Below are 14,740 nucleotides of genomic sequence, written 5' to 3'. Positions count from 1 at the left end.
CTGTGTCATTCAGCTTTATTACACATAACTTTATTTATGGACTTTAATGTTGTGTATTTTTATATTTCCGGTTTTCTTGAGTTAATACTGATTTCTGGTGAAAATTTAATTTCCTCATAGGAAATATTGCTGGCTCAAATTTAGCCTATTACACAAAAACTCTTAAAATTCAACATAGAAGCAAATACTCACATCTACCTCTGAACCCAGTTGGAGAAAAAAAGACACCAGCCGTGAGTGAGAAGAAGCAAGGGTCCAGATTTATTGGTTCCGTTCCACCACACGAGATCCACACCGATGAGAATTCTCAGAAGTGATCTGATACCCTGAGCTTAAGCTCCAGTATTTATACTGTATTTACACAGTAAATAACCAATATGTTTCAAAAAGACTATGATATCAATACCAATAGGGTTAAAAAAGAGCTCATCTACCTTACTATTATGTTCTAAAAAGGGCTATTCCACTTACCATTAGCTCAAAAAACAGGGCTTTTCACATAGAATCAAAACCATTTCTAATTATTCATATTATTATTTCTAATTATTCATATTATTTCTAATATAGGAGACTGACTATATTTCCCAACGCTAGTGTAAATAGCCCAACATCACAAATACTGTTTCTCAGAATGAATTCATTGTAATTGAGGTATAATAAAAATCCAAAAAAATGTTACAGTTCAATTCCAGTGTTAATCAAATTGAAAATACTCAAGCAATATCAACTTTCATGTCTTAAATAACCTGAATCCAGTAGAACAGCGTGTTGTGTAGCTTAAGGAGTAGTTTATTTTTTCCCCACAAGAATACAAAGTGCTTGAACCTGTTGAGTGTCTCAGGTTTATATTCACAGTTGTTTATATGAAAACTTTTCTGGTTCTGTAATATGATTGAATAAAAAAATATATTTAAAAGCTGCTTAGACAGGGAAGTGTGAGAAGGCCATCTATTTGAGTTAATGGATAATCTCAACTTTCGGTTCCAAAAACGGAGGTACCTTTCAGGGTAGCTGAACTCACTGAAATTGCTGAACTCGCTGTTCCAGACCAGGTTAAGTTCCAGAGTTAGTTTGTTTCAGAGAGCTAACAGAGCATAGCATGCCCTTTTGAAGAAGATCCAGTGGACGTGGAAGCACAGATTATACAAGGACTTTTTTGTCATGAGAGGGTGATAACACATATAGATGTGTTTTCATATCCAGAAGAATATTTGCATGAAATTTATAATTTTTCCCATGAATCATTAATTTATTTAACAAATCTTTTTAAACTTCACATTGCCAATGTGACACATCGTGCATCAGCGCTGAATACGTAGCACATTTTATAAATTGCCCTTCGTTTTTTTGCCACATGGAGTTTTCTGTATAACATGGGCGATGCAGAGCATGTAGGAAAGGCAAGTCTGTGTAGGGCCATTCCTACAGTATACCTTGCACTGAAACGGTTCCTATACACTTTTGTGCAGTTCCCTGGCCATAAACCTCTGGGACTCATAAAAGAGGAATGTGCAGGTAACAGCATATTGGCAAAACAGTATATAATGTTGGGTGCTAAATCTAAAGCTAAACCAATTAAATGCCACTCTTCCCTGGTCTACACTAACTAGGTAATATGTGATGCATCCCACCTCATCACCAACGTTGAGGCAAAATGGCCAGGGTCTGTACTCAATGGCAGAATATTTCGAAAGTCGTTGTTGTGCCATTTGAACAGGGTATGTATTGCCTTACACAATGCATTAAAAAAAATCCTAGGTGGTAACCAACATTACAGGAAACTTCAATGGTTACTTGCTGGGGGACAGAGGGTACCCCTGTCTGCCAAATATGATGACCCACTACCCTGAACCTGAGCCTGGCCCACAGGCATAATTTAACCTGGCCCATAGTAGAACACAGGCCAAGGTGGATATGACTATTGGAATCCTGAAGGTCGGGTTTCAGTGCCTGTGTGGGCTCAGGGTCAGCCCGGAGAGGGCATATGACATCACAGTGGCTTGTGTTGTACTATACAACATCGCCACCATAAGAGGTGAGAGGGACTCCCCTATTACTGATGAAGATGGTCTTGAGGAACCCCCTGTAAACCCAGTGGACCAAAGAGATGGCAGGGTGTTACGATATGTGATCTGCCAAAATCACGTCGCAATAAATGAATAAGTCAAGTTTTGTTTATTGTTTCTTTATTTCCTGTGGTTAAAATGATGTGTATTTATTGCTCTATCATTCAATAATAAATGACAGAATAATCATTATTAGGCAAACACAGTGCCCACCTTTAGCCAGTGCTCCAGCAATTCAATTTCAAGCCTCGCCTTTTTTTATGTTCAGCATTTTCTCCTCTATTTGATGTTGTATATAAGGTCCATCTCCATATCACTTTTTCTTATTTGCCTTTGAAGTTGGACCTCATACAGCTAGGAAGACAGAATGATAATTCAATATGATTGATATATAAATGTCTGTGATACATACACGATATTTTTAATCAGGACAACTGCAAACAATTTTTTACACTGCCAAGATTCTATGTGGAGGTAGATGGACCCTCCTCTGTACAGGAATCCCCAGACACAATATTTAAGGGGACAGTGACAAAGTTTTAATAACCACACATCCTTAAAAAGGGAATTCATTATATGTTATACCTCTGTGGCCCTCCAAGCATCTTCATTTTGTACCTCTGTCACAGCAGAGATGGTCTCTTCATCTTCATCCCACAGTGCAAACTACTAATGATGTTTGGTCTAGCAAACAGAATACCCGAAGATAATAATCACTGGCAACTGTGGCAGGATGTACTGTTGCATGAGGGTCAGTTAATACAATGTGTCCATCAGCAACTGTAAGAAAATGAAATCAGATCCTCAATGTACAGTCTCAATCAAATACAACTAATATACAATGACATAAGGGACATCTAGTAGGAACACTACAATTAAGATTACAGTACACACCATATGCAGTAAAATAAAATAAGCATTCGTAATACACAAGTGAAACATTTCCAATAAAGGTCTATTTTAAAATTCCTTTTTTAGACAGTGGCAGTGTTTATTGTCATCTTGATTGTTTAAGGACACATCACTGAAAAGCACTGGAAACCTAAAAAGTACTAATATGCCACACATACATTTTACCAAGCCACTTAGCTCATGGGAGGTAGCTGTCTCTGATGAACTGTCCCCTGGAACTGCCCCCTTGATTAAGGGACAGTGCCAGCTCCTCAGCAGGAGTGAGTGAAGGTGCTGGTGGTCCCCCACCCATTTTACAGGCCTCTGCCTTCTTCCTGTGGCTACATAGACCAGGGAGAAAAGTTATTATAGAAGGTTGGGCCAATTAGTCAGGTTACAATGTAGGAAGTTTAGGAAATATAATTTTTTTGGAGAATGTTTTTGTGTTTCATTTTGACTTGGCTCCAAGTTCTTCTGGGTCCAGAAGGATTACACCTGATAAAATATAAAGTCTATTATTATTAGTACTATGTACAGTGTTAAGAAATTGATGGAGGGATAAAAGTAAAGGCATACCTATTAAATGTTACAGCATGGGTGTAATAGGTTCGATGTTCAATTTTGTACCATCATGAAAGGAAACCTTTCAGATATATATGAACTTATAAATTCATGCATAAATACTAACTACTACTAACTAACATCTAACTAACAGGTGTTCTGGAACCGACTGGTTAATCAACCGAAAATTCAGGGTTTATGTGACGGTACGTTAACCTTGTTTTCTGGAATTCCCCCTGGGTTTTCACTGACTGTGTTTTGTTTTGGTTTCTGTCCTGTAATGTTATTGGTTATTTCCTAATGTCTCAGCTGTTCTGTGTTATGTCCTTTGATTATGTTATTTAAACCCCCGTTTGTCTTTGTTCTGGGCGAAGTATCATGTGTCTGTGTTTTGCTGCCAGTGCATTACCAAGCCTTTGTACTGTGTTCTCATTTCCGGTTCCTGGTCTTGTCCCTAGTTTCTCGTTTTGTGCTTTGCCTTGCCTCATTTATGTATTTTTGTAGATCACTTGGCCCACGCCTGTTTTTTGTCCATCATTTTGATTCGTCTGCTTGTCTCTAATGAATAAAAGCTTTAACTGCACTTGAATCCATCTCCAGCCCTGATTACATGATACATAGGTATTTTGTCAGACCATGACTATTATCAAAAACACATTTTCTGCTGTACGATAACGGCATTTTCATTTTAATGATAAAAAAAGAGGTTCCTGCACCTACAAACAACAAGAGATGAAACTGTTTCATGATAATTGCAATCATTATTTTATACAGTATTATTTATATTATTTTATGCAATCATTAGCTTATATGAATGAGCACAATTTAAAATATAGAACAAACCAGAATTAATCAAATTTAAAACATTAAAAATATGAAAATACAAATAACTGGGAAACAAATACAATATTGAGGTTTTTACAATTGGAGTCAGATTTAATTTAGGAGAGAGTCAAACAGAATTGGAATGACAAATTTAATGATCTAAATGTATTTACATTGCTTTGAAAAGACAGAAACACGTGGGAATCCTTCTACCACATCATTGGAAACTGACGTTGGACCAGTGAGTGGACCCCTACAATGGATAATCAGCCATTTGTATGTTATACCCCCTTATAATCACCTATAAGATTGTAAAAAGCAAATGGCTGTTAGCTTAAGCCAATATTGTGAAGGGTACCATTTAAATACAGATACAAAACATTACAGGTTAAAAATACAGATACAAAAAGGTTCAGGTATTATAAACCCTTTGAAAGAGTATTTGTTTAGCAATTTAGGGCATCATGACCTCTGTTCTGAGAAGGAAATGTTTGAGTGATTTATGATTATAAGGTGGGGCTAGCCAAATATTCATACAGATTTCCTGAACTGAAAATGTTTCTCTTTTGCATCTATCTTAACCATATGTAAAGTTCTAGCATTTAAAAAAAAATATGTTTATTTCCAAAAGTAAAAAGGAAAAAAAATAAAATAAATAAAAAAACAAACAAACTGCATTGAAAAATTTCATTCTGAATGTGGCAGAGGAGCATCACAGGCATTTATACAATGCCTGTGATGGTCTGATTAGATGTGTCTGATTAAAAACTGAACTGGTTAGTAAGGGTTTAGACATCTTTAGGCAGATTGGCTGTTTTACCACAGTGTTTGTTAAGGGACGAGTTCTTACTGAACATGATCTCTACAGGAAGTAGGCCTAGGCAAGATTTAAAAGGAAATAAAAATATTCCCATGTCATTTTGGTGAAATATGTTTACAGTTTCTAACAGTTGATTTGTGAACTATTTCATAAACCATTTTTTTCTGTTACTTTTAGTGAAATTTCTTCCAAACTTCCTTCAGAATTTCTGGCTCTCCATTTTTTTTTAAAACAAACCCTTATCTACACATGGTAACTTTATCTAAGCTTTAATGTCAAATACATCTCTTTGAACAACTCTGTCAAACTCTCTGTGAGGGTCACTGAATGGCAGACAGTGGAGTCAAACCCATTATGGTCTGTTTACTCTGAAATACAGTAGTGTGGCTTTGGACTGAGAGAGCGAGAGAGAGAGAGAGAGAGAGAGAGAGAGAGAGAGAGAGAGAGAGAAAACACTAAGACAATTTTACTGCTATAAGTCACAAGGGCAATCTGTGAACAGGATTCAAATAATGCTGTTCTTAAGTTCTTGTGTTATTATCGTTAACTCAGTTTGATCCTGGAACAAACACTGCAAACATTAATAAGTTATGTACAGCTGTATGTGTTTAACAAAACATTAATTTATTACCATCTATTTTGTTATAAACTTTTATTGCTTTACTGAATGTACTGTGCAACGGTGTAGATAGCATAACATTGCAACCACCGACCATGGGTTGTTTACAGTGTGTTGGTCTGAGGATCCTATCTATGTTATAGTGCTTACAGTAGATACTTAGCCCTTAACCCACAGCTCAGTTGTACAGAATGTCTCAATCGTAAGTAACTTCGGATAAAATCTTCAGCTTAATGAGATAAATGTAAATGTAAATAATGTAAGTTATATAGCTAATGTTTACCTACTGCTATGAACTTTTATCATGATATTTTATTTGATAAAATATATTATTTCAGAACATATTTTGTAATAAAAAAATCTGAATACTTACTTAGCTATTTACATTTAGCTACTCTAATAACAATCCATTTCTGTAACCTATAGCAAGCTAGCTGTCAAACATATTTAATAAAGCTATTAGCTTTTTATTTTGCATTGAAGTCCACAGTCTCCAGTGATAGTTCCTCACTGCAATGCTAGCAAGCTTACTTAAGGGTTGGGATACCAATGGCTACTTTTGCAGGTTATATCACTACATACAATTGTAGACTGTGATAATAATCACTACTGATAGATGCCAGTAAGGCTGCTAATCAATAGACAGGTTAGCAAAATGTGTGTGTGGTTTCAACAGCTTACTTATGATGATAGATTATGAGCAGAAATATACAAATTATTTATATGTGAGAATGTTTTGGCCTATAGAGAATATTTTAAGTTATATATGAACTCTTAATGTGACTTTCAATTGATTTGACTAATGAGCAAAGACTTATTAGTTAATTATCGCAAAGTATTGAATATCATGCTATTGCAAATGACTAAATATCATGTTAAACAGTGATTGTAAATATAGGCTTTATAAGTATTTAAATGCCTGGCATAATCATGAATTATACATTTAAAAGACGCTAAGCTGAAATATTGAAAAACATATTTATTGTAATATTTTGATCATTCACAAGCATGCTAATAAACTTGATTGCATGAGAGTACATTTAAACATAGATACTGATTAAAACGTGATCACAAATGCAATAATGTTACATTATGTTTACTCTATTTCTTATAATTAAATAAAAAAGGCCTAAAAATGGATAGGAATGAAACTTTTTTTTTTTTAACAACAGATCACAATATCAATAGTTCAAGTTCCAAAATAAAACAAGTAAAACAAATAAACATTTATTGACTTACCCTGTATCTAAATTGACATATGGTTCAATGGTAAACAAGAATGAAATCTTAAGAATATATAGAATGTCCTGAAAACAAGAACACGAATAAATATTCATTTCAGCATGTCCTTTAGATGTCCATGCATTGGGATGTGTGGTGTATAAAAACACTCCAGGTAAAACATGACCAGCTTGGGACACCTGAGCTCAAATGGCTGCATTTCTAACCACTAAGACATCAGAGAAAATCACCTGAAGCATTCTAATGCAGCTGAGATGTCTTCATACATAGTCTTTCCTGCTGTAAGAGCTGGGAGCCACTGAACGTTTAGTCGTGGAATAAGCCACGTGGCTTGCAGGAATATATTTCGCTTGCTTTTCTGCTGGTGGACAGCTGCAACACAAAATCGAGCCACCAACCAGCAACATGGCCGCAGCACCCCAGCCCAAATACAGTGACGCACCAATCTCCCTCTTCTGTGCCTCAGGCACAATTGGACTGTAGAATTCCCGAATGATCTTATTGGCCGACCAGGATACAGGGATAAGTTGCGTGATGGCTGCGGTTATGAAGATGACACCAGAAACGATCATCACACGGGCTTTTGCAACCTCGTCCTCGATGCAGTTGGTGCACTTAGCTCCCACAATAGACACCAGAAGAGCCAGGATACCCAGGACAACAGCCACTACGGTCAGAGCTCGGGCTGCCTGCAGGTCCTGAGGGAGAGCCAGAATGGAGTCGTAGACTTTGCACTGCATCTGTCCGGTACTCTGATACACACAGTTCATCCAAATGCCCTCCCAGAAAACCTGAGCTGTAATTATGTTATTTCCAATGAATGCAGAGACCCTCCACATGGGAAGGGCGCAGCACACAATGCTGAGGATACAGCCGAGAACAGAGAGCGATATTCCCAGAATCTCAAGCCCCAATGCAGCCATAGTGTCTTTGTTCCTCTGGTAAACTTAGCACTAATCACTCTTTCTTACTTTTATTCAGAGAATGAAGTCAATAATCCTGGAGATAGCAAAACTCAAATATATTACAAGCATGTCCTGATTCACCATGTTACATTGTAGTCAGAACGAGGCAGAGTGATCTGGATGCATGGACCTGCCCTTGTAATCTTTATAGTGCTTACCGTAAAAAAGCCTGAACTACCTGAGAAATGACATTAGATGATAAGGTGCAGCTCTGGTATTGGTTGGCCTTCCTCAGCCTTCCTTCCTGATCTTTCAATTATCCCTTGGTCCACAGCACAGTTTCAACAATGATTTGTTTATTGAAAGAAACTACAGGATAATGACTGTCCAAGGCTTGGCTTGTTACCTGATGGTTAATGGTTAGCTAGTCTCGTTGGTGATGGCAGGTGTGTAAAACAAAGTGTGTTATGGGGAATTTCTCTCTGCTGTCCTGTTTATATATAGACAATGACCATCTTAGAGCATTGTGCAAGTACTATTGGGACTGAACAAAAGAAACAGACTATGATTAGTATTACAGTTTTATCACCACTGCTAAACTATCAATCTCATCTTTTATGCATTTAGACTGATATGAATCTACACTACAAGTATAGAATATAAAACCATTTTATTCCAGACTATAAAAACTAGCAATATAATGAATCATCTCTATAAAGAGGCGTATTATGTGTGTAACAATTTATGGGTATGTTTTGGAGAAATGGGCTGAGTTTTAGTAATGCAACAGAACTCTTTTGTTACAAACACAAACTAACTGTTGTGAAACAGTGAAATGCATAAATGCTGCAGTTTCAAAAAATCTAAAATCCCAAATCTATACAATTAAAAATATTAAAACAACACTTTCAATACTCTTCATTAATTTCAAAGCATTCATTTAAACTAATTTAATATATTAATTTAACAATGTAACATTACTTTTGTCTTTATTTTACTTTCCTTCTTTTTCTGATGGTTGGTAGGCTTATTGTTACTGTTGTAACATCATTTGTTGTAAAACACAGTATTCTATATGGCAGTGGTTCTCAAAGTGGGGTCCAGGGACCCCCAATGGCCCATAATACATAGCCAGGGGGTCTGCGATGTATTTATTTATTTATTTATTTACTTTCAGTTAGGGAAATCACACACCACAATTATCAATCTATTATATTTCATTATCAATCTATTATATTTATTGTTGAGATGTTATACAGTAGTTAGTGTCTGTTTTACTGGTCACTTGAATCGGATGGGTTTAATTCAATGAATGGGTTTAATTTTGCTTGTATTTTTCTCATTTGTAAATCGCTTTGGATAAAAGCGTCTGCTAAGTGAATAAATGTACATGTAAATGCAACCCTCATTGACTTAAAAATTAAAGTAGGTTTAAAAATCGCAAAAGCTCCAATAACTAGGCAAACACTGATGTGTACATTAACACAACGAGCCTGGTATTAGAGCAGTTCGATTATGCTCGTGAATCTGTGCCTTCCCAAAATCTCAATTCCCAATCTGCACGATTTCGGCAGTTTCCGTGTTTAGAACATGCTTCCGAAAATACTCGAATCCGTAAAGACTGATGATGGGTTAGTTTTTCCGCATTTCTGATTGGCTAAGGAGGTGATCGTTGAAGTAGCGGTTAAAAAATATTATTCTTGAAACATTCGTGGTCATAACTATTATTGATCACTTTACAGCGTTTTGTTGTGATGCGAATGCGATGAAAATGGTTAAAGGATCCACATGAACGCGCACCTAAAGATTTTTTATTACTTCCGTACCACGTGACTTGCAAGTTCCGCCGAGATGAAATATCATGCTTATTTCATGAGCCTTCAAAGTCTAATATGTCTTCAAAATAACTAAATTACACATAAATGTGCTCAGAATGATTAAGGTATGAGGTAAAATTATTACATATCTATCTTAATCAATGAAGTGGAGATGTGGGCGTGGTTAAATGACAGTACAGAACTTGACCTGGGGAATATTCCAGAAAGCAGGTTATGCGAGTAAACAGATAACCTTAATTTTCGGTCCCAAACACGGAGGTAACTTTCAGGGTATCTAAGTAGCCATAACAACTTAATATCTGAACATAACCTGCTCTGAAGCAGGTTATGTTCCAGGGTTAGTTTGTTTCAGAGAGCTGACAGAGCATGGCGTGCCCTTTTGAATAGTGTCCTGTGTACATAGAAGCACAGATTATACAAAATGTTTTTCGCCATGAGAGGGTGATAAGACCACATATAGATGTGTTTTCATATCCGGATGAATATTTCGGGAGTGTTACCATTTTTCACGTGAATCGTAAATTTATTTAACCCGCTTTTGAAACCTCATATCGTCAACGTGACACATCGTGGATCAGCGCTGAACACCGAGCACATTTCATGCGTTGCACCCTTTTCCCCTTTTTTTCCAGAGGGAGTTTCTTTATAACGGGCGATGCGGAGCATGAGGGAAAAGCAACTGGGTGTAAGGCCATTCGTGCAGTATGCCTTGCTCTAGCGATGTGTCGTTCATTTTGAACGAATTTTGAACTTTAATATCACTTAGGAACAACGAGTTGTCTCCGAGAGTGATTCGTTCATTTCTATCGATCTATCTATTTATTTATTTATTTTACCGCGCATGCGCTACTACATGCCCATAGGTTCTGTACATGAAGCAGAAATGATTAGTTGGTTAGCCAGTGCTTCAGCAAATCAGTTTCAAGCCTGTCCTTTTTTATGTTCACCGTTTCCCCCTCCATTTGAAGTTGTAGAAAGTACATCTCCATGTCAATTTTTATAACACCACACATCCTTTTATTTATTTATTTATTTATTTATTTTAAAGGGAATGCATTATATGTTATACCTCTGTGGGCCTCCCAGCATCTTCATTTTGTACCTCTGTTACAGCAGAGGTTGTCTCTTCATCTTCATCCTACAGTGCAAATTACTAATGATGGTTTGGCAAACAGAAACAATGCCTGAAGATAATAATCACTTACAACTGTGGCAGGATGTACTGTTGAAGGAGGGTCAGTTAATACAATGTGTCCATCAGCAACTGTAAGAAAATGAAATCAGACGCTCAATGTACATTCTCAAACAAATACAACTAACATACAAAGATATAAAGAACATCTAGACATTTAGTAGGGGCACTACAATTAAGATTACAGTACACACACTGCAGTAAAATAAAATAAGCATGCATTAGACTGTGGCAGTGTTTGTCATCTTGATTAAGGATGAAATCACTTAAAGCACTGGAAACTTAAAAAAAAAAAAAAAAAAAAGTCCTATATGCTACAGATACATTTTACCAATCTGCTTAGATCATGGGAGGTTAACTGCCTCAGGGTGGTGGTGGTCCCCCACCCATTTCATCGGCCTCTGCCTTACATAGAACCTACATAGAACAGGGAGAAAAGTTATTATAGAAGGTTGGGCCAATTAGTTAGGTTACAATCTACAAGTTTATAAAATAACTTTTTTGTGTTTCATTTTGACTTGGTTCCAAGTTCTTCTGTTTTTTTTCTGTCTTTTTTGCTATATTCCTCATAAGCATGCATTAAAACCTCTAACTCTGCTTTGCTACAGTAATACGCTTGCTTTTTTTCACACTGGGTTTCCATGGTGGCTAATGAAATCGGTGATTATTGACAATGTCTTTATATACTTTATATATACTTTATATACATGCACACACTTTAATTCTGAGTTACCAATAGGGGGTTGATTGGATTTACTCCTCACAAGTGTTCTGGAACGGGAAAACCCAGAGTAAGCATTGTTTGGGTTAATCAACCTAGAGTTCAGGGTTTATGTAACCCTAAGTTAACCCTGCTTTCTGGAATACTCCCCTGATGAAAATTCTATACTATTTATTTATTTATTATATGGTTTGTCAGCATGTCCTGCAAGGTGTTAATATGATTTTTTTTTTCCTGTTCATCAAAAATATTGAATTATTTATTTAATAAACTGACATTTATTTTCAGAAGTATAAATGGACAATAATTCCTTGTGTTAGCTCTAGCAGTAAAATATCCTGAGCTTACAGAAAAGGTCAATAAAATATACATATAATTTCTGACATGCTGACCCTGTAAAAAAAAATACATTGTTATGTAAAATGAATTGCTTTGTTATTTAAAATTTTATCTCTCATATTTGCTTACATGTTGTACTATTTGTTTGTAAGTATGAATAAATTAAACATTTACAAAACTGATAACATTTAGCCTCTGAAATTAGCTTTATCTTGAGACTGACAGAATATAAATCATCAGTTATTTGCATTGTACCTTATGACAGATTAAACACTGATTATATACAAAAGTCAAAGAGGAACTGAAAGCAGGTCCAACATAATAGCAGGCTGAATGAGTTGGCATTATGTATTGTTATTGTGTTCCATACTGCTGCAAGAAATAGGGTTTAATTGTGAGTAGAATATGAATATCATAATTTAAAAGCAAAATAAATAGGCCAGTATTTTATGTACCGTGCCCCCCACTAATAGTGGGACCCTTGGTAAATATGATCAAACAAGGCTGTGAAAAATTGTCTTTATTGTTTAACTTTTTGATCTTTGTTTTACAAAAATAATACTCTGCTCTCATGGATATCAAACAATTGCAAACAAAACACAGGTTGATAAAAAAAAAAAAAAAAAACTTTGTTATATATAGGTGTGCAACAATTACTGGCAGCCTTTTAGTCAATACTTTGTGTTACCTCCTTTTGCCAAGATAACAGCTCTGAGTCTTCTCCTATAATGCTTGAGGAGGTTGGAGAATACATGGCAAGGGATCTAAGACCAATCCTCCATACAGAATCTCTTCAGATCCTTCAAATTTTGAGGTCCATGCTAGTGGACTCTCCTCTTCAGTTCACCCCACAGGTTTTCTAGGGGTTTTAATCAAGGGACTGGGATGGCCATGGCATTGATATATATATATATATATATGTGTGTGTGTGTGTGTGATATTTTACACGTCTTTTTCTCCTAACACATTCACACTATTTCACTTGTGCCTGTTTTTGCATGTATGAACGTGTTAAATAGAGTACTCTCTCAGTGTATTTGTGAATATTGCTTTGTTCACACAACCACCATTATCAATAAATCCATTTTGGAAAGTAATTGTTCCACTGTAGAATGTATAGGGTCCTTTGTGAAATTTACGAAATGCTGTTTGCCATTTGTGGAATCTATGTAAGGCCTAAATGTTCAGAGATTCACAGATTGAGCTGACGGCCTACAGGACAAAATTGAGAAAACTACTTTAGTGCCGTACTGTCATCAGGTATTTTTCCCACATAGAAACCTGGCTTCGCGTGCCAACTCCATTTAGGTTTCTGCTTATTTACATGGTTACAAGTGCGACAACGCCCGTGTTACTCTGACTGCGCATGCGCGGATGTGACATTTGAGAAAACAATCTGAGCAAACAGAAACTCGCCAGGCGGCTTCATCACGTTGCTCACGGAACAGAAACCACACACACACACACACACACACACACACACACACACACACACACACACACACATTAACCGCGAAGCGGGAAATGCATGATCAGATCTGGACATGATGTCACTGGCGGACAATATTGGCTGCAAGGGGCCCGTACCATGAAGCTGGTTTAGGTGGCTAACCAGCTAAGTTTCAGTGTAGTTTGTGCCAACCCTAGGGGTTAGGTACCATGAGAGTGGTTTGGCTTTTGCCGGTTTTCCTCGCCATAGTAACCTAAGCTCCACGCTAACCTACTCCGAGGCAGGTGATGTTCTGGATTCGAGATCTCAGACTGAAATCTGACCAATCAGCTTTGAATAAAGACACATCTGGGTGACGTAACTAATTCAACAGTCCAGCGCAAACTGTAAGAAGAGCACTTCGCAGAGAAAGAGTTTTTAGGGATAACTAAAAATCCCCTGGCTTTCCCTGATAATGACTTGCATGAAAGATAACGATTATCCGCGGATGGAATCAAATATCTTTGTCAACTTCTTGAGCTGCTGACAAGTCCGCGCCCTTACTGCACCGCATACTGTATGTAGCTATTGTTTTGCGGTTCTTTGCGAGTCGTACAGATTTGCATGCGTTCGCATTATTCCTGTCCTACTATATTTTCACAAATTGCTATTTATGTTTGAAACATTTAATTAAAACTACTTACATGTATTTTTAATTAAGTTGCCTGAAATATGTTGGGGTTATAACCTACGTTTTCAATCCGTTTATTCTTTTTGTGAGCCTATTAAAGTAAACTTACGGAGTCCTCATAAGTCCTCATATTTCCACAAAATAATTTCTTCCTTTTCAACCGAAAGTATGCACACCTGCTTTTTTCCCCATGTTTAGCTCTATTGGCTGTTCGGTGCCGTCGTCACACGTTTATGTGCACGCGCTCGTGCACTCTAAAAACACTGGGTTAAAAACAACCCAAACTGGTTTATTTTGAACCAGCTGCTGGGTAAATATAGGACAGAACACATTTGGGGTTAAATGAACCCATCAAGTTGGGTTGTTCATTTTAACACAACAAATGTTTTTTTTCTTCAACCCAAAGGTTGATTTCATTTTTACAAAAATGCTGAGTTAATTTTATTTCATAAATGGGTTAGTATTTTCAGAGTTATTTTTACCCTTTGTAAATGTCAAATCTACCACATTATAAACAAATATGTCAACATGGCATCTCCTTGATTTATACATAAGAAGGTGTTCAGAAATGTATTGCTAGAGCTGCTACAGTGGTGTTTAT

At 36.6% G+C, this 14,740-nt stretch overlaps 1 protein-coding gene across 1 annotated transcript; it reads right to left on the bottom strand.

Annotated features, from left to right (window-relative positions):
* Positions 1–4,987: 4,987 nt before the first annotated feature.
* On the bottom strand, positions 4,988–9,042 carry LOC108279106 (claudin-3-like). Its single transcript, NM_001329529.1, is given in 2 exon segments — positions 4,988–5,566; positions 5,607–9,042. A coding segment is annotated over 1 exon segment (663 nt). The 5' UTR covers positions 7,948–9,042; the 3' UTR covers positions 4,988–5,566; positions 5,607–7,284.
* Positions 9,043–14,740: the final 5,698 nt, after the last annotated feature.

This window comes from Ictalurus punctatus, chromosome 18 (assembly GCF_001660625.3).
Source record: "Ictalurus punctatus breed USDA103 chromosome 18, Coco_2.0, whole genome shotgun sequence".
NCBI classification, from domain to species: domain Eukaryota; kingdom Metazoa; phylum Chordata; class Actinopteri; order Siluriformes; family Ictaluridae; genus Ictalurus; species Ictalurus punctatus.
Note: the sequence above shows the minus strand (reverse complement) of the source record. Positions and strands in the feature narration are given on the sequence as shown.